This window comes from Aotus nancymaae, unplaced genomic scaffold (genome assembly GCF_030222135.1).
Source record: "Aotus nancymaae isolate 86718 unplaced genomic scaffold, 86718_ANA_hifiasm-v0.15.2.pri h1tg000020l, whole genome shotgun sequence".
NCBI classification, from domain to species: domain Eukaryota; kingdom Metazoa; phylum Chordata; class Mammalia; order Primates; family Aotidae; genus Aotus; species Aotus nancymaae.
The window spans coordinates 40,902,963-40,929,159 of record NW_026988432.1 but is presented as its reverse complement, the minus strand read 5'-3'; the positions used below and the strand labels follow the sequence as shown (position 1 = coordinate 40,929,159).

Sequence of the window (26,197 nt, the reverse complement as noted above, 5' to 3'; positions counted from 1 at the left end):
CACCCAGGCTGGAGTGCAGTGGCACAATCTCGGCTCACTGCAGCCTCCGCCTCCTGGGTTCCAGCAATTCTCCTGCCTCAGCCTCCCGAGTAGCTGGGATTACAGGCACATGCCATCGTGCCCTGCTAATTTTTATATTTTTAGTAGAGATGGGGTTTCACTGTGTTGGCCAGGCTGGTCTTGAACTCCTGACCTCACTTGATCTGCCCGCCTTGTCCTCCCAAAGTGCTGGGAGGACAGGCATGAGCCACTGTGCCTGGGCATCTTTTATTTATTTAATGCAAGTTCCTTGTATTTTCTCTACTATGGTTGAAGTGGAGATTTGTGCACTGACTTAACGCCCCTCCCACTGCTGGGAGTCTTGGAACATGTCCATTTGTTTTTCTCCTAGAAGGGCAGGAAAAAAAACCAAAATAATATTACCTCTTCCTCGCTCCTCCTCTCCCCTCATGAAGTTTCTCTGCCAATTTGAGAATTTCTCTGGTTAAGTGGTAGCTCAGGATAATTAAATATTTAAGGTTTAAGTGCTGAAATATGTTACCTAACTATTTGGAGGAGAGCTTCCTTGCTTTTGTGAAGGGACCATATCGACTATATGGATGTGTGTCAAGGGTCTCTGCAAGCCTTCGTGCTGAATGATGATCACTCACCCTGCTGGAATGAGAACCGGAGGGGGATGACCCAGAGTTGATCCTGGAATTCACTTTCTTGAAGAAGGTCTGATGCCATTTAACTTTGGGGCCATTTTCCTCTTCTCATAACAGCTACTCCTGTGTTCGAGCATTGAACTGGGTACTGCCATATACCAGTTCATTTAACCTTTGTCCCATCTTGCAGATAAAGGAACAGGGGCCAGAATGGCTAGTGGTGGAGGCAGGATTCAAGTCTGGGTTGATTGACTTGGATTCTATACCATTAACCCCTATGCTGCCTGACCTTCTCCTAATATTACATCTATGGCTGATCTCACACAGCTTTCCCACGCTTTTGTTTTTTCCTGCAAAATTAACTGTTGGACCAAAAGCCAAAGCAGCCTTTTTTCTCCAATGGCTTCTTGGACCTGCAGAAGACTGTGGCACAGTGTGAGATGCTCCCCAGCAACTTCCGGGTCTCACCTGTGGCCTTGATGCCTGGGTGAACAAAAGCCTTTCTTTTGGTTTGGTACCTTTGTATTTCTGAATATTTAGTAAAAGCAAACATTGTTTTAAAAGTATCTTTCTGGATGAGGTTGTACATTTAATACGGCTTGGCTCTGTGTCCCCACCTAAATCTCATGTTGAATTGTAATTCCCAGTGTCGGGGGAGGGACCTGGTGAGAGGTGATTGGATCAAGGGGGTGGATTTCTTCTTTCAGTTCTCGTGAGAGTGAGTTCTCACAAGATCTGATTGTTTAAAGTGTATAGCACAAAGTGGGTATGGTGGCTTAAGCCTGTAATCGTACTACTTTGGAGGCTGAGGCAGGCAGATCACTTGAGCCCAGGAGTTTAAAACCAGCCTGGGCAACATGGTGTAACCCCGTCTCTACAAAAAATACAAAAATTAGGCAGGTGTGGTGGTGCATGCCTGAAGTCCCAGCTACTCAGGAGGCTGAGGTGGGAGAATTGCTTGAGCCCAGGAAGTTGAAGCTGCAGTGAGCTGAGATCTTGCCATTGCACTCCAGCCTGGGAAACAGAGTGAGATCTTCTCTCTCAAAAAAAGTGTATTATTTATTTGGCCAGGTACAGTGGTTCACACCTGTAATCCCAGCACTCTGGGAGGCCAGCCTGGCCAACATGGCAAAAACTCATCTCTATTAAAAATATAAAAAATTAGCCTGGTGTGGTGGCACATGCCTGTAATCCCAGCTACTTGGGAGGCTGAACCCAGGAGGTGGAGGTTGTAGTGAGCTCAGATTGAGTCCCTGCACTCTAGTCTGGGCAACAGAGCAAGACCTTCTCTCTCAAATTAAAAAAAAAGAAAAAGAAAAATAGTGTGAAGCACTTCCCCCTTCACAAGTGGATTCTCTCCCCACTCCCCGCCACCATATGAAGGTGCACTTGCTTTGCCTTCTACCATGATTGTAAAGTATCCTGATGCCTCCCCAGCCATGCCTCCTGTACAGCCTGAGCAACTGTGAGTCAATTAAACCTCTTTTCTTTATAAACTACCCAGTCTCAGGTAGTTCTTTATAGCAATGTGAGAATGCTCTCATATAACATTTAGTGGTATCAGATTCAAAAGTTGCCAAAGGAAGGTGAAGAATCGCCAGGGAGCCTCCCTCTCACTCCAGTTGCAGCCACTGTGGCTACCTCAGAGTCAGTTGCTGTCACTCATGTCTTGTGTATCTTTCCAGTGGTTGTCTATATTTATGTGTGCATGTGCACACTTTTTGAGACAGGGACTTACACTGTCACCCAGGCTGGAATGCATAATCATAGCTCACCGCCACCTTGACCTCTTGGGCTTAAGCTATCCTCTCACCTCAGCCCCCCAAGTAGCTGGGACTACAGGTGTGCACCACCATGGCTGGCTATTTATTTATTTCTATAGAGATGGGGGTCTCACTATGTTGCTTATGCTGGTCTCAAATTCCTGGCCTCAAGCAATCCTTCTGCCTTGGCTTCCCAAAATGCTGGGATTATAGGTGTGGGTCACGGTATCTGGCCCTTACATTTTTTTTTTGTAAACACAAGTGAGCCATATATTTCACCACCTGCCATCATTTGTGTTTGTTTAAGTTCTTTCTCTGTCATTATCATGCTGCTTCTATTTTGTTCACTGCTGTGTCCCCAGCACTTAGAACAATGCCTGGCACATAGTAGATGCTCAATAAGTATTTCTTGAATGCAAACACACCCAATAAACTTGGAATGAAGGAAAAATTAACCAACTGATAAAGACCATCTGCAAACCCCCACCCCCACCCACTCCTGCCCAGCTAACATCATTCTTAGTGGTAAAAGACTGAAAACTTTCATCCTGAGTTTGAAATAAGACAAAGGTGTCTGTTCTCACCACTTCTAGTCAACATTGTACTGGAGGCTCTAGCCAGGGAAATTAGGCAGGAAAACGAAACAGAAGGGATCCAGATTAGAAAGAAGTATAACTACCTCTACTTGCCAATAATGTAATTTTGTATATAAAACATTTCAAGGAACCCAAACACAAAACTATTGGAATTTAAAAACAAATTTAGCCAAGCTGTAGGATACAAGGTCAATATGCAAACATCAGTTCAATTTCTATACATTGGCAATAGATACTATGAAAATGAAATCAGGAAAACAGTTCCTAAGGCATCAAAAATAATAAAATACACAGAAAAAAATTTATCAGAAGTATGACATACACTGAAAATTGTAAAACATCATTGAAAGAAATTAAAGACAACTAAAATAAATGGAAAGATATCCCGTATTGATGGGTTGGAAGATTTAATATTGTTAACATGGCAATAATTCTCAAATTGATATACAAATTTAATGCAATTCCTATAAAAATACAGCTGCGTTTTTGCAGAAATTGACAAGCTGATCCTGAAGTTTATATAGAAATGCAAGTGACTCAGAATAGCCAAAGCAATCTTTTTTTTTTTTTTTTTTTTTTTTTTTTTTGAGCTAGGGTCTCACTCTGTCACGAAGACTGGAGTATAGTGGAGCAATCTTGGCTCACTGCAACCTCTGCCTCCCAGGCTCAAGTGATTCTCCTGTCTCAGCCTCCCGAGTAGCTGGGGTTACAGGTGTGTGCCATTACCACCTGGCTAATTTTTGTATTTTTAGTAGAGATGGGGTTTCACCATGTTGGCCAGGTTGGTCTTGAACTCCTGACCTCAAATAATTTACCCACCTTGGCTTCCCAAAGTGCTGAGATTACAGATGTGAGCCACTGCGCCTGGCCTCAAAGCAATCTTGAAAGAAAAGATCAAAGTTGGAGGAATCGCACTAACTTTCAAAACTTATTACAAAGTTACAGAATGAAGACAGTGTGGTATTGGCATAAGTATACACATATCAACCAATGAAATAGAATTTTGATTTAATAAATCCATACATCTATGGTTAATTGATTTTCAGTGGATATCAAGAGTATTCAATGAGGGAAAGAATAACCTCTTAAATAAGTGATGTTGGGTCAACTGGATATTGATATGCAAAAGAATGAACTTAGACCCCTACCTCATAATTCAAAAATTAACTCAAAATGAATTTAAAGATCTAAATGTGAAAGAGTTAAAAGATACTTAGAATAATACGTAAGCATAAATCACTAGGACCTTGAATTAGATAATTTCTTATGACACCAAAAATATAAGCAACAACACCACAAATAGACAAATTGGACTTTATCAAAGTTAAAAAAACTTGTATGTTTCAATGGACACCATCAAGAAAGTGAAAGGGCAACCTACCAAATGAGAGAAAACACATCCACACAACAACTTGTATGCCAATATTCACAGCAGCAATCACAATACACAAAAGTGGAAACAGCCCAAATATTCCTCAGTAGATGAATGGATAAATCAAATGTGGTATACTCATACAATGGAATACTATTCTGCCATAAAAGGAATGAAGTTCTGATACATGCTACAATATGGCCATACCTTGAAAACATGCTAAGTGAAAGAAGTCAGACACCAAAGGCCACATATAGTATGGCTCCTTTTACATGAAATGTCCAGAATAAGAAAATCTAGAGGAGCAGAAAGTAGATTAGTGGTTATCAAGGGCTGGGGTTGGAGGCATTGGGGAGTGATTGGTAATGAAATGAGATTTCCTTTGAGGATGAATGAAAATGTTCTAAGATTAGTGGTGATATTTGTGTAACATATGAATATGTTAAAAACCACTGAATTGTATACTTTGAGAGGGTGAATTTTATGTTACATCTCAATAAAGCTGTGATAAAACAGACAATCCATTCTACACAAAACAAAATATTTGATAAGTGAATGAATGGATCTCTCCACGTTATATGTATTTGAAAGTGTATCTTAGAGTTTGTTTCATGTCAGTACTTATTAGATACTGTACAATGTTTATTTTAAATGCACATTGATGGACATTTAAGTTGTTTCTAATCTTTTGCTATTGCAGGGAATGGTTCACTGAATATCCTTATATTCATGTCATGCCACAAAAACGTGGGTACTTATAAGATGAATTCCTGCAAGAGGAATTGCTGGGTCAAAGGGTGTGGACATTTTAAATCGTGAACTGATGTTGCCACATTGCTGAGTGTGAAGAAAGTATACCTGTGCACGCTCCTACCAGCCATGTAGCAGTGCGCTTGTTTCGCACTCCTTCATCCACACAGGGAAGTATCCAACCTCTGATCTCTGCCAAACTCATCAGTAAACCATGGTATCTCATTTTCATCTAAATTTGCATTTCTCTCTGAGAAAGGCTGGAAGGATCATTTGCATGCCTTGTATTCTCAGAAGCTCTCCCTGCTGCATTAAGGTTGAAGGGTGCAGAGCAGTGTGGGAAAGTAGGATTGGGACTCTCCCCTCAGGGAATCCTTCCAGAACCTCCAGAACAGGGTACGAGTCATAATGTGAAACAGCTTCGCCGCCGTTCATCACAAATGTCTGCTGGGTGCCTTCTCTGTGTGGGATTCTGTTCCAGGTTCATAAAAGAGTGAAGGGAGCTGATTGATCAGGAGGGCTCTCTCAGGGATTTAAAGGTCCTTCAACATTAGAAGTGCAGTCCTTCCACTGCTCATGCCTACACTTGGATTAAGAGGCGCTTATCAAGAGGCCCAGGGAAGTCAGTGGCCTGGTGTTAGGTCTACACATGTTGGATGCCATTGGTTGGGCTTCCCCAAACAAGAGTCAGGTAAAAGGACTGAAAGACCGATGAGAAACAACCTGCAGCTTTATTTTATGTTTTCTTTCAGGAACTGTCTACCTTGACCATGCAGGCGCCACCTTGTTCTCCCAGAGCCAGCTTCAAAGCTTCACTAGAGATCTCATGGAAAACATTTATGGTAAAGAAAATGCCTAAAACGAGTTTTAGTCAACTACGTGAAGCTGATACACCTACGTATACTAAATGTTGGATTAATAGACTGGGACTCTTCTAACTATAAAAAGCTGAATAAGCCCCATGTCACTTAGGGTCCAGGCAAGCACTCTGGGTCATTCTGTATTGTACATGTGTGGCTGAGATGGAGGGAGCTGGCTCAGGGACAGACACACAGGTTACTACCAGAAGAAGGGACCAGTGTCAGGAAGGGCACAGAGATTCAAAGCTGCTGTGTTTGGTGGTGGTGAGTGACCTCGTACAGTGCAGAGGGTGGGGTGGCAGGAGAGATGTTAATTCAGTCATTCACTCCATAACTGTGCATTGAGCCACTACGGTGTGTGGGGCACAGTGCTATAATGGGAACAAAATAAACACAACCCCTTTCTTCTTGGACACTGTGGTCTAGTCCTGGAAGACAAGATCTTAAGTAAACTCCAAATAAATGTGATTACCAACTGTGTGAAGGACGGACAAAAGGTGCCTGGTTCCAGGGCAGCCTGTATCTGCAGTGACAGTGGGCTTGGCTCATGCATGTCAGGGAAAGCTTCCTTTGGAGTAGAGTGGAGTGGTTGCTGGAGGATGAGCCAGAATTCCCTCAGACAAGAGGAGGAGAAGTGTGAGCAGGCAGGGTAACAACCTGAGCTAAGATGCTGTAGTGGTTTCGGGAACCAGTCCAGGAACACGGCGGGAGGGAAGGAGAGTGGGAGAGGAAGCCAGTGCAGAGTTGTAGATGCTTGATCTTTGTTACGGGAACAATGGAGAGTCATCAGTGGCATTTATTAGCAGCACAGCATGATCTACACGTACCTTGGAAAGAAAATGTGAAATCATAGCAGCAGTAGCAATTGTAATATTTGTGATGAGAATAGCGATAAATAACATTTACCAGGTACTCACTATGAGCTTTCTCTCTTCAGTCTCACAACCAAAGAGGTATAGGTTCTGGTATCACTCCTGTTTTATAGGTAAAGAAATAGGGCCCCAGAGAGGGCAGGTAACTAGCCTGAGGCTGCTCAGGAAAGACTGGAGCTTAGGGGACCTAGAAGCTTGCTTTCCAGGCAGTTTAGCTCCAGAGCCCAAGCCCTTAACCTCCATCAGAGTGCCTTGATTCAGGATAGGTCTGTTATTCCACATTAAGGGGTTTGGATCTTGGCTCTGGGCAGCCAGCAGATATTTAAATCTGGTAAACAGTCTTCCAGGAAGGTGCCAAGGAGGTATTTATGTTGATTTTAATCTGCAATTTGCAAAGAGACCTGCAATTCTCCTTCTTTGACCTTTGCAAGAGTCATAACCATGAGAAAGCTTGAGAGATGACAGAGTTGAGATTGCAGGTGGTCCTAATGATGCAGAGCTAAAGCCAAGCAGAGGAAAGGCAACGAGGATAATTACCAGGTCCCACAGGTTACTAGCAATGTGGAAATGGAACATGTAGTAGCTGCAGTGGGCAGAAATCCAGTGTGATCTTTCAGTGTATTTTGGAGGGAAAAAACCATCTAGAACAAAAGGGCCAAGCCTGCGTTAACGAGCACATGTAGTTCCTGAGAACAGCTAGTGCCCAGCCTTATAGGTCAGGCCCTACCAAGGCCTGTCTGGGGGTTAAGTTTGAGGGAGATCATAATATTCTGGGACACACTTGGTGGGGATACCGGGAAGGGAGCAAAACTAGAAGTTAAGAGGAAGAGTGAAATTGGGAGCAGGGCCTTTATCCTTGAGAGTAGGTGACTAAGGGCTGCACGGTGGCCCCCTTCACATATTTGGAGGCCAGGATCAGTTATTTCTGCAGGAATGGTACCAGTAGTGGGGGTGGGATCTGCAGGACAGGAAATGGGAACTTAGATTAAGTTGCGTTCATGGCTCTGCCTCATGCTTGGAGGAAAGGGCAGCCCCCTGAGGCTGTTACTGCGTTCTCTGGAGTTAATGAGCAAAGCCACTGGCCACCTCTCCGAAACTTGTAGAACAGACTCTTGCACTGGCCTGCTTTTGAGCTGACTTCCAGCTCTAAAATATTCTTCCCGATCCTATTTGGTTTTACTAGTGAGGAGAGGGTTTTTAAATTTATTTTGTAAAACATATCATAAAATTTGCCAGCTAAGTACAGTGTCTCAGGCCTATAATCCCAGTGCTTTGGGAGGCCAAGTAGGAGGATCGCTTGAGCCCAGGAGTTCAAGGCAAGCCTAGGCAACATAGCAAGAGCTTATCTTTACAAAAAACAAAAATTAAAAAAATTAGCCAGGTGTGGTGGCACATGCCTGTGGTGCTAGCTGTTCAGGAGGCTGAGGCAGGAGGATCCCTTGAGCCCAGGAATTCAAGGTTATAGTGAGCTATGATCATGCCACTTGTACTCCAGCCTCGGTGATAGAGTAAGATTCTGTCTCTCTAAAAAAATCGATTTCAGGTGTCCAATGGTGATTTTTAGTAATTGACCTAGTGATGCAATTGTCACTATAATTCAGTTAGATGTTTTTATTCCTCCAGTAAGATCCCTCATGCCCATTACAGCTAACCCTTGTTGCCCTCAGCCCCAGGCAACTGCTAATCTACTACTTTCTGTATCTCTCTACAAGTCTTTTGCTGGACATTTTATGTAAATTGATTCATGCATTATGTATATTCTTGTGTCTGGAGTCTTTCACTTAGCATGCTTTTGAAGTTCATTCATGACACAGCCAGGAGTTTGTTCCTTTTTATTGGCAAATAACTTCCCTGGCTGGGTGTGGTGGCTCATGCCTTTAATCCCAGCACTTGGGGAGGTAGGAATATTGCTTGAACTCAGGAGTTCATGACCAGCCTGGGCAACATAGTGAGACCTCATCTCTACAAAAACTAATTTTAAAAAGTTGACCAGGTGTAGTGGTGCACATCTGTAGTGCCAGTTACTCAGGAGGCTGAGAAGGGAAGGATCACTTGAGCTCAGGAGTTTGAGGTTACAGTGAGCTATGATCATGCCACTGCCCTGCATCCTGGGTGACAGAGCAAGACAGCAAAAAGCCAAATCACTTTTTATTTTATGGACATAGCGTATTTTGTCTATTTGTTCACCCATTGATGGACATTTATATTATGTCCAGAATTTGGCTTTCCAAATAAAGCTACTATGAACATTCACGTGCAAGTCTGTATGGACATAAGTTTTCACTTTTGAGGGGTAGAAATCTAGGAGCAGAATTATTAGGTAATATGATAGTTTTATGTTGAGGTTTTTGAGAAACCGAGGGAGTGGGTTTGGAAGGAACACAAGAGGAGAGACCATAAGTAGTGACTTGGTGGCCTTGTCTTTGTAATCCGCCAGGTAATCCTCACAGCCAGAACATCAGCAGCAAGCTCACCCATGACACTGTGGAGCAGGTGCGCTACAGGTAAGCATCAGGGACACCTGCCTGACTGGGCATACCTAGGCGGACAGTCTTTCTTCCTAGGACTTGCCTGTATCCCGCAGAGATTCTGAGTTGGTTTCAGGAGGATCACGGTAGGCTAAAAGGCAGTGCACGCATGATGACAAACATCAGGGTCAGAGCTCAGGTAGGCAGGGGGGAGTAGGTACAGTGTGGGGCAAATGAGACGCACAGGTGGGTGGCTGTGAGGTGCACACAGCTGTCCTGTGTGGCTCCAGAGACACTGCAGTACAGAGTGACAGGGAGTGACCCAGGAGCCTAGGTCTTGTTTTCAGAAAGAAGAAAAGTACTTTCTCTGGTTTTCCTTTTCATAAGAAGCTTTATTAGGCATCTTGTTTTCTTCCTGTCTTTTTTCCCTTTTTTTTTTTTTTTACTAGTATTTGTATGTTAAATAGCTCTCTATACTTTCTATACATAATAGTATCTGGCAAATAATTGCCAGGTGGTACTTAAAATTATTAACACAATTTCAAGTTATTTCAAATTTGAAAGTGATACTGTTTTGCTATTAGGGTTGCCAAAATTAAAAGCAATTAAACAGATTGATTGTTACTTAAACCTTGTTATGTTAGAGCTGGGTAGAAAGCACCAAGGAGAGAGGGTATTATCAACTCTGATTAAGTTTATTGTGGCTTTTTGTCATGTGTAATTGGAGATATCCAGTGATATTTGGGAGTTAAGGAGATTTTGCCAACTGGAAGTCATTCCCATGGCTTCCATTGCCCCTGCCCTAATTTCAGCTGTGGCAAAGCCTATCTGGAGTTTCTGCTAGCCATGAAGGTAGAGCTGTCATAGTTAATAGAAATAAAACAGCCTGCAAACATTCAGCACTGGGGCTGAGATCCGGGGGTTACGGGGATGCTGTGCTTCTTCCAGAATCCTGGCGCACTTCCACACCACCGCAGAGGACTACAGTGTGATCTTCACTGCCGGGAGCACAGCTGCTCTCAAACTGGTGGCAGAGGCCTTTCCATGGGTGCCCCAGGGCCCAGAGAGCAGTGGGAGTCGGTTCTGTTACCTCACCGACAGCCACACTTCCGTAGTGGGCATGAGGAACATGACCATGGCCATGAATGTCATGTCCACCCCGGTCAGGCCAGAGGACCTGTGGTCTGCAAAGGAACGTCGTGCTTCAGCCAACGACCCAGACTGCAAGTTGCCTCATCTTTTCTGCTACCCAGCTCAGAGTAACTTTTCTGGAGCCAGATACCCCCTGTCCTGGATAGAAGACATCAAGTCTGGGTGGTTGTGCCCTGTGAGCACACTTGGGAAGTGGTTTGTGCTGCTCGATGCAGCCTCCTACGTGAGCACCTCGCCTTTGGATCTGTCAGCTCACCAGGCCGATTTTGTCCCCATCTCCTTCTATAAGATCTTCGGGTTCCCTACGGGCCTGGGGGCTCTGCTGGTCCATAATCGTGTGGCTCCTCTACTGAGGAAGACCTACTTTGGAGGAGGCACAGCCTCTGCCTACCTAGCGGGAGAAGACTTCTACATCCCGAGGCCATCGGTGGCTCAAAGGTAACCTTGCTACAGGGGAGGGACCAGAGGAGTTAGCAAGGTGGGGGCTGGCCTGTTTCCCCTGGAGGATTATGCAAGGGGTAGGTCTGGTTTTGGGGGTCAGGAGAATTCAGGTTGCTGGCAGGGACAGGCTGATGGTAGGGCTCACATCTGGGAGGCAAAGGTTGGCTGGAGGTGACACAGGTGATTCAGTGAACTCTGCTCTTGTTTGAGGGCTTCTCCAGAGCTGTGAGAAGACTGGGGCCTGCAGATAAGAACTGCATACAGAAGAGGTGAGAGGCCCTCAATGGTGAACTTCCAGGTCTTTGCCCTCAGCACTGACAAGAGGTTGCAGCAGTTGAAACAATAGCTTTAAAAGGTGGTACCATTTGGAGCAAGTCTGCCCACACATTGACAGCACAGCTGGTTCTACAGCAGCTAGGATCAGCTCAGCCTGGCACTTAGCAGGAAGAATCAGGTAAAGCAGAGGCCTCCAGATTTGTGGCAGTGTTAGCAGTAGCCTCTGTGAGCCCTACCGTGAATGAGTTACAGACGGAGGAGTCTTGGTGCAGGCTGTCACTTGCCCTCAAATACCAGAGGCCTCTGCCTGGGTGGTTGGCATATGCCTCTTCCCCAGGCTGCAAGGGCAGGTGGTGTGGGTTATGCCCAGGAATCTTTCAGATGGTGATGGCTGAGACCTGTAAGGTTGAGTGTGTCAAGGCTGAAAATGGTGGCTGACCCAGGGTTCTGCTGGGTCAACAGTGGGGACACAGGTTTGGGTAGCAACTAATCACCTACAGGGGCCAGAGAATGCCTCAGGCCTAGATGGGAAGGGCTTTAGATCCCCTAGGGACCCCACACAGACTCAAGGGTCCTGCACACAGGGCCACGGCCTTGACAATAGAGTCAACGTTAGCTGTGTAGGCCTGCGGCTGGACCTCTGGGGAGTGAGTTCCCACTCCTCCACAGAACAGCAGTGAGCGGACGTGTAACTTGTTCTCTGTACCTCATGTTTTTTCTGTAAAGTAGAAATGATAATATTGTTCTTTTAAAGCTAAAATAGGTGATGCATCAGAATGGTGGGGATCAAGGTTAGGAGGCTATTTAATGTCTCTTTTATTTAGGACTTGTCCACAGTTGGGGGACTTCTAAGACAGGAATGCGCATGTAAAACCTTTTGACTCCAAGTGTGATCATTTACCATGTAGTAGAACCAAGTGAGAAAAGAATGCCAGGCATAACATAATGTAAGTTACAGGCAGAACAAAATGATGCCTCAAATTTAATTTGGCCACTAAGGGCCCCTGAAGGCCAAGAGAAGTGGGGCAGCTCACTGGGGGCCAGGGCATGGTTGGGCTAGGGGGATCAGACCTCTTTCCTTTGATTCGGGTAGATGACTTTACAACAGATGACACACCAATATTCTCAGAAAGCAGAATATACTTATTTACCATTATAAGCCATTTTTTCCCTTTAGAAACTTAGGACCAGAACTCAAGAGATTTAATAGTCAACCTAAAGTTTGTATTGAATGGGCATCTTGACTGTGTTCTTAACTTTATGTATTTTATAACTCAGTGAAATACATCCCTTGGTAGAAACAAAAAACTCCTATTTTATTCTAAGAAAGAATCTATTAAGTATTTGATCAATACATAATTACCAATTAATTAATAACTAGCTAGTTAAAAAAATTTTGTAAAGACAGGGTCTTGCCATGTTGCATAGGCAGGTGGTTTCAAACTCCTGGCCTCGAGTGATCCTCCCACCTGGGCCTCCCAAAGTGTTGGGATAACGGGCATGAGTCACTGCACCCGACCACCCTAGGAAATTTAAAGCAGCCCAAGAAAACTGCAGAGTGGGTCAGGGCCAGAGGCAGCCAGACAGGTCTTGGTGTACAAAGCCCCTTCTCCTGAAGGGGAGGGCAATGTTTTATAAGATAGCAGAGGGAAGGTATTAATAGATTACAGCTGTATCAGTCCAATTTCACACTGCTGTAAAGATAACTACCAAGACTGGGTAATGTATAAACAAAGGAGGTTTAATTGGCTCACAGTTCTGCATGGCTGGAGAGGCCTCGGGAAACTTACAATCACGGTGGAAGGGGAAGCAGGCACCTTCTTCACAAGACAGCAGGAGAGACAGAGAAGAGCCCAGGGGAACTTCCATTTATAAAACCATCAGATCTTGTGAGAACTCCCTCACTATCATGAAATGAGAACGGCATGAGGGAAACCACCCCCATGATCCAATCACCTCCTACCAGGTCCATCCCTCGACACCTGGGGATTACAAGTAGAGATGAGACTTGGGTGAGGACACAAAGCCAAGCCATATGACCAGCTAAGCCTAAAATCTAAACCACATTATATACCGTAAAATGCACATGGATCGCATTGGCTACAGCTTGACCTGTTCTCCTCACCCCGTGGTTATAGGTTTGAAGATGGCACTATCTCATTCCTTGGTGTGATCGCGCTAAAACATGGATTTGACACCCTAGAGCGCCTCACAGGTCAGTGGACATTTCTAACCCTGCAAAATTTCCTCCTGTTGTTGGGTCCTTGAGGGAGCCCTGGCTCAAGTGTGATTCAGGTGAGGGAGACAGAGTCTGTGGACATGACTGGCACTCCATGCAGCTATATTTATTCCAAGTAATTTCAAAACTACTTCAGAGAGCAAGAGAATGAGGTGGGGCTTTTTGGACTGTTTTTTGTTTTGTCAGCTAAAATAACATTTTAACAGGTAGAAGACATTCCAAATCAGGAGATTGCTAGCTTCACAGAATGGAAGAGCCTCCCTGGGTCCTGGGAATGGTAACAGATCCTGAGGCCTTTACCTGCTCTTGCCTTTCTGGGTCCTCCCCAGTGCCCCATGGGGGAACTCTGCCTATGAATGAGCTGATGCTCAGAGAGGTCAAACGCCTTCCAGGCTAGGGAGCTGGAAACCAGGAGGGCTAGGATTCAACCCAGGTCATATGAGCTCCCAACCGACAGTCTTCACGTGAGGCATGCTTTCTTTCCTGGCCAGTGCTCTTTTATCACAGGAAGGGGATCCTTCAGTTCCTTAGCCTTAGTTCAACATTAGGGGCAGACGAGGTGAGTGGGCATGATCCAGGACAAAGGGAGGAGTCAATAAAGACAGGCACTGAGAAGTGAGCACTTTCCAAGGAAAGATATTAACAGGGCCCCCAAACTGCAAGTGACAGGGTCTAACAGGGCTGGGTACCTCTGAATACAAAGGTTGACTGTACCAGTCCACAAGATGGCAAGCCCTGATTTTTTCCCTACGTAATTGATCCTTTTTTTAAAAAAATAAAAATTGTGGTAAAATATACATAACAAAATTTACCATTTTAACTATTTTTAAGTGTACAACTCAGTGATGGTAAGTACATTCACAATGTTGAGCCACCATCACCACTGTCTATTTCCAGAACTTTTTTTTTAATTGTACTTTAGGTTTTGGGGTACATGTCTGGATCATTCAGGACTGTTGCATAGGTATGCATGGCAATGTGGTTTGCAGCCTCCATCCCCCCGTCACCTATATCTGACATTTCTCCCCATGTTATCCCTCCCCAACCTCCCCCCGCACTGCTGTCCCTCCCCTAGCCCTCCCCAACAGACCCTAGTGTGTGATGCTCCCCTCCCTGTGTCCATGTGTTCTCTGTTCAACACCCGCCTATGAGTGAGAATATGCGGTGTTTGATTTTCTGCAGAACTTTTTTTTTTTTTATCATCCCAAACGGAAACTCTGTACCCATTAAACAATAACTCCCTATTCCCTCCTCCCCCTTCAGCCCTTGGAACTACTTTTTGTCTCTGTGGATTTGCCTTTTCTTGGTAACTCATATAAATAGAATCATACAACATTTGTTTTTTTGTGTCTGGCTTCACTTAGCACGTTTCCAAGGTTCATTCATGTTGAAGCATGTATTCTTCATTGCTTTGTGTAGTGCTAAAATGATTTAAACATTAATAAATAAAAACAGCAAAAATATGTTTAGAGAAAAAGTATACATTTTGTGATCTGTTACCAAAGGGTCTGAATATCTAAATATTTAAGTCACATTTTATATAAAAAAAGAGGATGACAGGAATGCCTATGGAGAAATTCTGTTGTTCATTACTGAAGACCTAAACATTTGTCATAAGGGCAGTACCATCCACTACTTACATGCATTTAAAATCATTAATGTGAAGTCCAGGTTTGCCAGTTATAACAAACTTGTTTTCTTAAAAGTGAGTTAATGGGGCCAGGTGTGGTGGTTCATGCCTGTATACCCAGCATTTTGGGAGGCTGAGGCAGGCAGATGACTTGAACCCAGGAGTTTGAGACCAGCCTGGGCAACATGGTGAAACTCCATCTCTGCAAAAATACAAAAATTAACCAGGTATGGTGGTGCGTGCTGGTAGTCCCAGTTGCTTGGGAGGCCGAGGTGAGAGAATCACCTGAGCCCAGGACATTGAGGCTGCGGTGAGCCGTGATCGTTCCACTGCACTCCAGCCTGGGTGACAGAATGAGACCCTGTCTCAAAAAAAAAAAAAAATGAATTTACATAAAGCTCATGATTCTCTTGTGTTTCATGATTGATTTGAGGTGGAATGGAGAATATCAAGCAGCACACCTTCACCTTGGCTCAGTATACCTACACGGCCCTGTCCTCTCTCCGGTACCCCAATGGAGCCCCTGTGGTGCGGATTTACAGCGATTCTGACTTCAGCAGCCCTGAGGTTCAGGGTCCAGTCATCAATTTTAATGTGCTGGATGACAAAGGGAACATCATTGGTTACTCCCAGGTGGGTTTTCTTTTTATCCTGCCGACCTTGTTACAACTTGTCTGAGTTCCAGATAAGAGCAATGCTGTGTGACAAAGTCCATGCACTTTTGAAGAGACCAACTGGCCCTCAGCCACAGGCCTTTTCACCCTCATTCACCCTTGCTTTTCAGCCCTCTTTACCCAGCCAAAAGTGGTAACTTTCAAGTAGGAGGAAAGAGGCCAGTTCTTCTGAATGCAGTGGAAGGGGACACCTGACAGCTTGCAGCAGGGGAGACACTTTTGTATATACTATAGTATATACAGAAAGGTAGTGCAGACAGAACACTGTGGCTGAGGTCATTTCACGCCCAGAGTCATCCAGAGTCCGGTGGTTCCAGCGATGTGCCAGGCTATATTACAACATCCCATAAAATCAGGGGCTTGTTACCACCCTTTGTTTGGATATTGTTTGGAACTAAAAACCCTTTCTTATGAGAAGCTGAAATCATCATTTAGTATCACAGAAGCCCTATTTCTACCTTAGTTTATGCATCTCGTGAATTCAAAGGATATAGTGGGTTGGCTAAAAGTAGTTTCTACAGATATATCCATAAAAAATGCCCATAGTGCCTTACAGGTAGGGAATGGTTGGGTCTTTGCCATAGTTGAGTAAGCTGCTCACTTCACTTCCTGGTCCACTAAAATGTCCAGAATTGCACTGAGCACTCAGGCATGGTGGTAGGTAGTTACCAGATGGGGTGTCACAGATAGACATCAGGCACCAAAGGTCCCTTCCAGAGCAGCTCTGTGGGGAACAGATTTGATTGTTGAATGTTTGGAAGATGATGCTGGGTTTCCCTTGAAACCACATCCGCATCCACTTTTTTTTTTTTTTTTTTTTTAAGATAGAGTTGCTCTTTCAGCCAGGCTGGAGTGCAATGGCATGATCTTGGCTCACTGCAACCTACACTTCTCAGGTTCAAGCAATTCTCATGCCTCAGTCTCCAGAGTAGCTGGAATTACAGGCACACATCACCACACCTGGCTAATTTTTCTATTTTTAGTACAAAAAATTTTTATATTTTTAGAGACAGCGTTTTGCTATTTTGGCCAGGCTGGTCTCGATCTCCTGACCTCCTGACCTCAGGTGATCCTGCCTTGGCCTCCCAAAGTGCTGGGATTACAGGTGTGAGTCATTGTACCCAGCCCACTTTTTTTTTTTAACAAGGAAAAAAGGTTTATTTGGCTCATGGTTCTGTTGACTGGAAGACTGGGCATCAGTGAATGCCTTAGGCTGCTTCCACTCATGGAGGAAAGCAAATGGGAACTGGTATGTGCAGCCAGAGAGGAAGCAAGAGAGAGGGCGAGGGAGGTACCTGGCTCTTTATTTTTATTTTATTTTTCCTTCCAACTTTTTTTTTCTTTTTTGAGATGTAATCTTGCTCTGTCACCCAGGCTGGAATGCAGTAGCATGATCTCAGCTCACTGCAACCTCCACCTCTTGGGTGATTCTCCCACCTCAGCCTCCTGAGTAACTGGGACTACAGGCGTGTGCCACCATGCCTGGGTACTTTTTGTATTTTAGTAGAGATGAGGTTTCACCATGTTGGTCAGGTTGGTCTCAAACTCCTGACCTCAGGTGATCTGCCCGCCTCAGCCTCCCAAAGTGCTGGGATTACAGATGTGAGCCACTGTGCCTGGCATTTTTCCAACTTTTATTTTAGGTTCAGGGGATACAGGTGCAGGTCTGTTACATGGGTACCTGATAGGTAGTTTCTCAATCTTCCCTCCTCCCACCTTCCACCCTCGAGTAGGCCCTGGTGCCTGTGGTTTTCTTCTCTGTGGCCATGTGTACTCAATGTTTAGCTCCCACATATAAGTAGAAACATGCAGTATTTGGTTTTCTGTTCCTGTGTTAATTCACTTAGGATAATGGCCTCCAGCTGCATCATGTTGCTGCAAAGGACTGGTTTCATTTTTTTATGGCTGTGTAGTATCTCATGGTGTGTATATATACCACATTTTCTTTATCTATCAGTCATCAATATAGGTTGATTCCATGTCCCTACTATTGAGAAAAGTGCTACAATGAACATATGTATGCATTTGCCTTTATGGTAGAATGATTTATATTCCTCTGGGTATATACCAGCAATTTAATTAAGGAATTGGGATGGCTGGATTCAATGGTAGTTCTATTTGTCTGTTTGTTTGTTCATGACAGTCTCGCTCTGTCGCCCAGGCTGGAGTGCAGTAATGCAATCTCAGCTCACTGCATTCTCCACCTCCCAGGTTCAAGCAAATTCCTGCCTCAGTATCCCAAGTAGCTGGGATTACAGATGTGCACCACCACACCTGGTTAATTTTTGTATTTTTAGTAGAGATGAGGTTTCACCATGTTGGCCAGGTTGGTCTCAAACTCCTGGCCTCATGTGACCCACCCACCTCAGATTCTCAAAGTGCTGGGATTACAGGCATGAGCCAAAACACCTGGCCAATGGTAGTTCCGTTTTAAGTTCTTTCAGAAATCTCCAAACTGCTTTCCACAGTGGCTGAGCTAATTTACATTCCCACCAGCAGTGTATAAGTATTTCTTTTTATCCACAACCTCACTAGCATATATTATTTTTTTGACTTTTTAATAATACCCTTTCCAACTGGTATGAGACGGCATCTCATTGTGGTTTTGATTTGCATTTCTTTCATGATTAATGATGTCGAACATTTTTTCATATGCTATTGGCTGCGTGTATGTCATCTTTTGTTAAGTGTTCATGTTCTTTGCCTATTTTTAATGAGGTTGTTTTTTGCTTGTTGATTTAAGTTCCTTATGGCTTCCAGATATTAGACCTTTATTAGACATATAGTTTGCAAATATTTTCTCTCATTCTGTAGGTTGTTTACTGTGTTCATAGCTTCTTTTGCTGTGCAGATGTTCAATGTTTAATTAGGCCTTATTTGTCAATTTTTGCTTTTGTTGCAATTGCTTTTGGAGTCTTCATCAGTAAGTCTTTGCCAAGGCCTATGTCCAGAATGATATTTCCTAGGTTTTCTTCTAGGATTTTTATAGTTTTAGGTTTTACATTTGTCTTTAATCTATCTTGAGTTGATTTTTGTATTTGGTAAAAGGAAAGGGTCCAGTTTCAATCTTCTGTGTATGGGTAGCCAGTTATCTCAGCAACATTTATTGAATAGGGAGTCTTTTCCCCATTGCTTGTTATTGTCTACTTTGTCAAAGATCTGATGGTTGTAGGTGTATGGCTTTATTTCTGGGTTCTCTAACCTTTTTCATTGATTTACATGTCTGTTTTTGTACTAGAACCATGCTGTTTTGATTATTGTAGCCTTGTAGTATAGTTTGATGTCAGGTAATGAGATGCCTTCAGCGTTATTCTTTTTGCTTAGGATTGCTTTGGCTTTTCAGGCTCTTTTTTGGTTCCATATGAACTTTAGAATCATTTTTTTTCTAATTCCATGAAAAATGACATTGGTAGTTTGATAGGAATAACATTGACTCTGTGAATTGCTTTGGGCAGTATGGCAATTTTAACAGTACTGATTCTTCCTATCCATGAGTATGGAATGTTATTCCATTTGTGTAGTATCTGATTTCTTTAAGCAGTATTTTGTAATTCTCATTGTAGATACAATCCCTGGTGAGGTGGATTCCTAAGTATTTTATTCTTTTTGTGGCTATTGTAAATGTGATTTCATTCTTGATTTGGCTCTCAGCTTGGACATTATTGGTGTTTAAAAATGCTACTGATTTTCATGCATTGATTTTGTATCCTGAAACTTTACTGAAGTTGTTTATTAGTTCTAGAAGCCTTTGGGCAGAGATTATGGGATTTTCCCAGTATAAAATTATCTTATCAGTGAAGAGAGATCATTTGACTTCTTCTCTTCCTGTTTGGATGTCTTTTATTTCTTTCTCTTGTCTAATTCTCTGGCTAGGTCTTCCAGTATTATGTTGAAAAGGAATGGTGAGAGAGAGAATCCTTGTCTTATGCCAGTTTTCAAGGGAAGTGCTTCCAGCTTTTGCCCATTCAGTATGATGTTGCATGTGGTTTTGTCATAGATGGCTCTTGGGCTCTTGTTATTTTGACATATGTTCCTTGGATTCCTAGTTTGTTGAGAGTTTTTAACTGAAGGGATGCTGAATTTTGTTATAAGCCTTTTCTGTGTCTATTGAGATGATCATGTGGTTTTTGTTTTTAGTTTTGTTTATGTGATAAATCACATATATTGATTTGTGTATGTTGAACCATCTTTGCATCCCAGGAATAAAGCCTACTTGATTCTGGTAGATTAGCTTTTTTTCCCCTTCTTTCTTTCTTTCTTTCTTTCTTTCTTTCTTTCTTTCTTTCTTTTTTTTTTGAGACAGTGTGTCGCCCAGACTGGAGTGCAGTGGTATGATCTTGGTTCACTGCAGCCTTGACCTCCCTGGCTTAAGCGATCCTCCCATCCCAGCTTCTTGAATAGCTGGGACTACAGGTGCATGCCACCATGCCTAGCTAATTTATTCTAATAGTTTTTTGTGGTACAGGTGGTTTTTGGTTATATGGATAAGTTCTTTGGTGGTAATTTCTGAGATTTGGATGCACCCATCACCCGAGCAGTGTACACACTGTATCCAGTATGTCGTCTTTTATCTCTCCCCCATCCCACCCTTCCCCAAGTCCCCAAAGTCCATTATGTCATTCTTACACCTTTGCATCCTCATACCTTAGCTCCCACTTATAAGTGAGAACATATGATATTTTGTTTTCCATTCCTGAGTTATTTCACTTAGAATAATGACCTCCAGCTACATCCAAATTGCTGCAAAGACCATTATTTTGTTTCATTTTATGGCTGAGTAGTATTCTATGGTGTATATATACCACATTTTCTTTATTCACTTGTTGGTTGATGGGCATTGAGCTTGGTTCCATATTTTTGCAATTGTGAATTGTGCTGCTATAAACATGTGTGTGTATATGTCTTTTCCATTTAATGACTTTTTCTTTGGGTAGATACCCAGTAGGGTACCCACCTGGCTAATTTTTTGGTATTTTTTGTAGAGACAGGGTTTTGTCATGTTGTCCAGGCTGGTCTTGAACACCTGAGCTCAAGAAATCTGCCCACCTTGGCCTCTCAAAGTGCTGAGATTACAGGTGTGCACCACTGTGCCTGGCTGGATTAGCTTTTTAATGTGCTGCTGGATTTGATTTGCTGGTATTTGTTGAGGATTTTTGTGTCTATGTTCACCATGGGTATTGGCCAGAAGTTTTCTTTCTTTGTTGTATCTCTGCCATATTTTGGTATTAAAATGACACTGGCCTCATAGAATGAGTTAGGGAGTCAAACCCACATTTGTTAAACTCCAGATTTCCCAAACAAAATTCATTTCCCAAGGAATCTTTTCCTCCACTTTTCTGAATAGCCATGAACTTTCTAAAGAATACACTTGGGAAATGTTCTTCTGGGGGAGACGTTGGTCCTCACTGGTGTTTAGGGGCAAACACTGTACAGCCACAGGTGGTCTCTCGAGTATGTCAGCTGTGCAGACCCCTCGCCCTCACTGCCCTTAGCTGGCAGTACTGGCAGAACCAGCCCTGACACTACTAAGAAGCATATTATTTTAAATGTTTTTGGAGGGGGTGAGGTGGAAAATGCATCAGAGGCAAAAGGTTTGCCTTCTTAAATATGTTATCCTAGGTAATTGGTAACATAAATTTTATTCTTGAAACAAAAGTAAATGTGGCTGGGCATGGTGGCTCACACCTGTAATCCCATCACTGGGAGGCCAAGGTGGGCAGATCGCCTGAGGTCAGGAGTTTGACTAGCCTGGCCAACATGGTAAAACCCTGTCTCTACTAAAAATACAAAAATTAGCTGGGTGTGGTGGTGCACACCTGTAATCCCAGATACTCAAGAGGCTGAGGCAGGAGAATCACTTGAACCTGGGAGATGGAGGTTGCCAAGAGCCGAGATCAAGCCACTGCACTACAGCCTGGGTGACAGAGTGAGACTCTGTCTAAAAAAAAAAAAAAAAAAAAAAATGTACTGTGTGTGCTGTGGCAGAGTCATGGGATTGGTGGTGGAAAAGAAGCCTCCAAGAAGAGGAATCAACAGGGTGTGAGGCTGTCTGTCTAGATGTCTGGGAACTCTCTTTCCTTGGGGCTGGACACAGGACAAGTTTCTCCCTCTGTGCATTGGTAGAGGAAGCTCACCATGTGAATGGATTCTGTGGCTAAGGCATGACTAACTGAACTGTGCCAGTTCAACAAAATCCACTTATATTTTTTTCAGGTTCAGGGAACTTCATGGTATGGGAATTTCCACAGGGATTTTGGTGGCCTTTGGAAAAATCAGTTGAGTTTGGCTGTCTCTTTTTCTTCAGGGGATGTGTAAAGAATTTTGCTTCCTACGAGGCTTTGGGTTCTTGTTTTGGTATATCCAGGCTTCTAATTTTATTCTCCTACTGGTGGAAGTCACTCTGCAGTCTGCTTCTTGCCGGCTCTGCAAGCTTGGGCAAGTTAAGCTCTCCAAGACTCTGTGAAATGGGGATAACAATATGCCCTATTATAGTGTTAATATGAGGATTAAATGAGATATAAAATATGTACATCCCTTAGCACAGGACCCAGGACAAAGTAAGTGCTCAGTAAATGTTGGGCACAAAGGCTCCCGGGCTGGGAGCCTCCAGGGCACTGTGGCTGGGCCGGTTTCTCGGTCCTCCCTGAATGCTGTGCTCATCCTGCCATAGAAAACAACCTCCTTCACCTGGCTGGGCACAGGCTGGGCCTGTGTGGGATTCCCCAGGACTGAGGGCAAGAGGAGACTGATGCATAAATGGGAAATTAGGACAAAGGGTAAATGTGGCTGCAACAGTGTCTTCTGCTCACATCCTCTCCTGCCATGCCTCCTTGACACTCCTCCATGGAGGGCTGGGGATCCATGGGTCTTCCTGTAGAATCTGGGCTGATTTGTGCCTTGCTTATAGCCAACAGATGCCGGGAGGGTGACACTGCATGGCTTCTAAGGCTAGATCAGAAGAGGCGATGTCATGTTGGCTTTGTTCCCTGGGACACTAGCTTTGGAGCCTGGAATTACCCTGTCAGTTACTGTCTTGTGCCCTGAGGCTGCCATGCATGCTGCAAGGATGCCAAGTCACACAGAGAAGCCAAGCTCAGGACTGTGGCTGGCAGTCCTAATTCTGGAGCCCTCCCAGCCTGGGGACCAGAAAGACCCAGGAGTAAAGGAGTCTCCAGATGATCCCAGCCCCCAGATGCCAAACTACTCCCAGCCTTTGAGTCTTCCTAGCTGAGACTCCAGACATTTTAAGACAGAGAGGAGATATCTCCTCTGTGCCCTATTTGAATTTGTCCCACACTATAGCCATGAGCCCCATAAAATGGTGGTTGTTTTATTATCCCTAGTTTGGGTGGCCTGCTTCACAACAAAGGTAACTGGTTGTGAATACGGGGGAGTTGGTGACGGGGGCCACAGGGATTCTTTTTTTTTTTTTTTGAGACAGAGTTTCGCTCTTGTTACCCAGGCTGGAGTGCAATGGCGCAATCTCGGCTCACTGCAACCTCTGCCTCCTGGGTTCAGGCAATTCTCCTGCCTCAGCCTCCTGAGTAGCTGGGATTACAGGCACGCGCCACCACACCCAGCTAATTTTTGTATTTTTAGTAGAGACGGGGTTTCACCATGTTGACCAGGATGGTCTCGATCTCATGACCTTGTGATCTACCCACCTCGGCCTCCCAAAATGCTGGGATTACAGGCGTGAGCCACCGCGCCTGGCCTGGGCCACAGGGATTCTAATTCAGCCTAGTGGCAGCTGGACTGGGGGTCAGGGGTCTCCCCAGGGTTGCCTTGTGAAGCTAAGCTTGACTCTGGAGATGGAGTTGGCCGGGCCCAGTAGAGTGGCCAGGACTCACCTCACAGAGCCGGGAAACTCCTGAATTCACTAGCAGGTCTGCATGCCAGTGGACCCTTAGCTAAGAGTGAAGAAACAGAATTGTTCATCTGAAGCCTCTAAGTTCAACCCAGAGAATGGCGTCTTCTCACTGACACACCAGAGGGGACGGCCAAGGTGAAGACTGCCATGATCTTGATAAGGGTCTGTGGGAGGCATTGTTGTCCAGCCATGATCCCTGGCTGACTGCACAGTGACCTCTGGCCACCCCACATGTTACTTCCCAGGAAGAAAAGTTCAAAGGCTCAACTAGCTGAGCAAGATGTATTTGTTTTCCTGAATGCAGGTCAATGACTCCTCCTGTGAAGTCAGCCTGAGCCCCAGGGCAAGGACTCTCACTGGGCCCCCAGGCCTTGGACTCTCACTGGGCCCCCAGGCCTTTGAGGGAATGGAGTCCTTGACTCAGGCCTGGAGGAGCTGGAGCAGACATCCCCCGGGACTCATGTGAATGCAAACCTTTCCCAGAGCCTCCAGAGGGCAGGAAAGAGCTGTGGAAACTGCTGGACTGAACAGCAATTCTGTGATTAAACCTAAAGTTGGAGAAAGTCGGAAAAACAAATCAATCACACTCAGCATGGACACAGTAACACTTGGAGTCCAGGCTGCGAGCTGAGGCGGGGCTGCTTGGAACGGCACTTCACGGGGCCTGCCCTGTGGTCCAAACCCATGCAGCTGATGCCAAGAAGCCACTATCTCCAGCCTCACTGAAACATTTTATACAGTGTTTAACAAACCTGTGGTAGATCGTGGCATTTTAGAGGACAGTTCCAGGCTTGTGTCTTCATTTTATTATTAGGAAAGACAGGTCCAAATGCCGATCCGAAACTCTCAGAATAAAACTGCACATTGGTAACAGCTCATTCCATGTTACATTAAATCTGCAGGTAGACAAAATGGCCAGTCTTTACAACATCCACCTGCGAACTGGCTGCTTCTGCAACACCGGAGCCTGCCAGAGGCACCTGGGCATCAGCAGTGAGATGGTCAGGAAGCATTTTCAGGTTGGTACGGGGTTCGGCAGTCTAGATGCCGGTCAGCGAGACCCAGCGACACCTGTTACTGCGTGCGTGCCTGGAGTGGGGGCTGCTGCTGCAGACTCATTTCCCCGTGCCTGCTCTGTGCATGTACAAAGGAAAAGGAATACAAATAGAAAATGCTTCAAGAAGGCCGAGTGCCAACTCACGCCTGTAATCCCAGTACTTTGGGAGGCTGAGGCAGGCGGATCAACTGAGGTCAGGAGTTCGAGACCAGCCTGGCCAACATGGTGAAACCCTGTCTCTACTAAAGATACAAAAATTAGTCTGTCGTGATGGCATGTGCCTGTAATCCCAGCTATTTGGGAGGCTGAGGCAGGAGAATCGCTTGAGCCTGGGAGGCAGAGGGTTGCAGTAAGCCGAGACAGTGCCATTGCATTCCAGCCTGGGCGACAGAGCAAGACTCTGTCTAAAATAAAATAAAATAAGCTTCAAGATATTATCTCTATCGCAGACTTTCTGATTAGTTTTTTACTTTGAGGCCAAACATTTAAAGGCAAGAGAGGGGAATAAAGAAGGGATGTGTGAGGGCGTGCCTTACCTGGGTCAGCCCTCCTGAGGTACAGCCTCCAGGTTACAGTTAGCCAGCTGCATCCAGGTTGGGTACAGAGTGGAACTCTTCTTGGGCTCCAGGGATTCTGCATCTCCCAGAGTCCCCACCCCCTCCGTCTCTCCCCTGGGCTGAGGTTTTTCACTTCAAGGTATAGCCTGTTTTAAACCATTGCATTGGGAATAATTTGAATGGCAAAGAATCTTTATTGCTTTGAGTTTCTAATTTGAATTTCATTTGGTTGCCATGAAATATTGTATATTATTGAAATATTATATATACTAGATCCCAAGTAACCATGAACTGAGTTTTGTTTAAAAAGAAAGAGGGATAGGAGAGAAGGAGAGGGAGGAGAAGAGAGGAGAGAGGGAGAGGGAGGCTCAGAACACAAATAAACACAGCTCCAGATAGAATATTTGGCCCTGTGGAATGCTGTGGCTCCATTTCTTCTGGTGACTGAGCCGGATCCAGCACCAAGAAGATGTTCGGGGCAGCTCCATGCACTGTGCTGACCAGTGATCAACACCAGGCAGCCGGGCTTGGAGACTGAGATTCTCCTGCCTTTCTTCCCCACCTCCCAGCAGGGGCCCTCAAGCTGACCTTGGCCTTCGTAGTAGCCCTGGGCTGGTCATTTGCAGGGGCAGCATCTCTGACTTTCCCTGTTGTCAAGGGGCAGCTCTCAGGGATGCAGGCCTCCCTTCAGTACTGACAGGCTCATGAGAGTGTCCAGTGATGTTTCTCCCATCTCAGTCCTGGGTAGACCCTGAGGCCGACCCCTCGGTGCTTCTGAAACTTTAGTCTGTGTTTTGACCCCTCTGTGAGCCAGCCCTGTGCGTGGCTCTAGGTAAATGTTTTCTATGAAGTGTTTCTATGAAACTTTTTAATGGCCTCTTTGAGATTGATATTGGTCTCAATTTACAGTTGAGCAAAATGAGATCCAGAAAGTGGTCCCCTGAGTGTACAGAGCTAAACCACGTCTCAGACA

General features: G+C 44.7%; 1 protein-coding gene across 3 annotated transcripts in view; it reads left to right on the top strand.

Moving 5' to 3' along the window:
• Window positions 1-617: 617 nt before the first annotated feature.
• Window positions 618-26,197, top strand: part of MOCOS (molybdenum cofactor sulfurase) — an 84,835-nt gene continuing 59,255 nt past the window's right edge. Inside the window, exons 1-9 of one of the 3 annotated variants that reach the window (XM_064379259.1) lie at window positions 618-717; window positions 5,079-5,345; window positions 5,881-5,970; window positions 9,298-9,364; window positions 10,277-10,918; window positions 11,143-11,190; window positions 13,336-13,412; window positions 15,500-15,699; window positions 24,513-24,629. In XM_064379259.1, coding sequence (XP_064235329.1) covers window positions 5,955-5,970; window positions 9,298-9,364; window positions 10,277-10,918; window positions 11,143-11,190; window positions 13,336-13,412; window positions 15,500-15,699; window positions 24,513-24,629 — 1,167 coding nt within the window. In that variant the 5' untranslated portion in view covers window positions 618-717; window positions 5,079-5,345; window positions 5,881-5,954. Of the gene's footprint in view, window positions 718-5,078; window positions 5,971-9,297; window positions 9,365-10,276; window positions 10,919-11,142; window positions 11,191-13,335; window positions 13,413-15,499; window positions 15,704-24,512; window positions 24,630-26,197 lie in introns of all 3 variants that reach the window. The other 2 variants (XM_064379260.1, XM_021670033.2) reach the window with 2 other exon arrangements.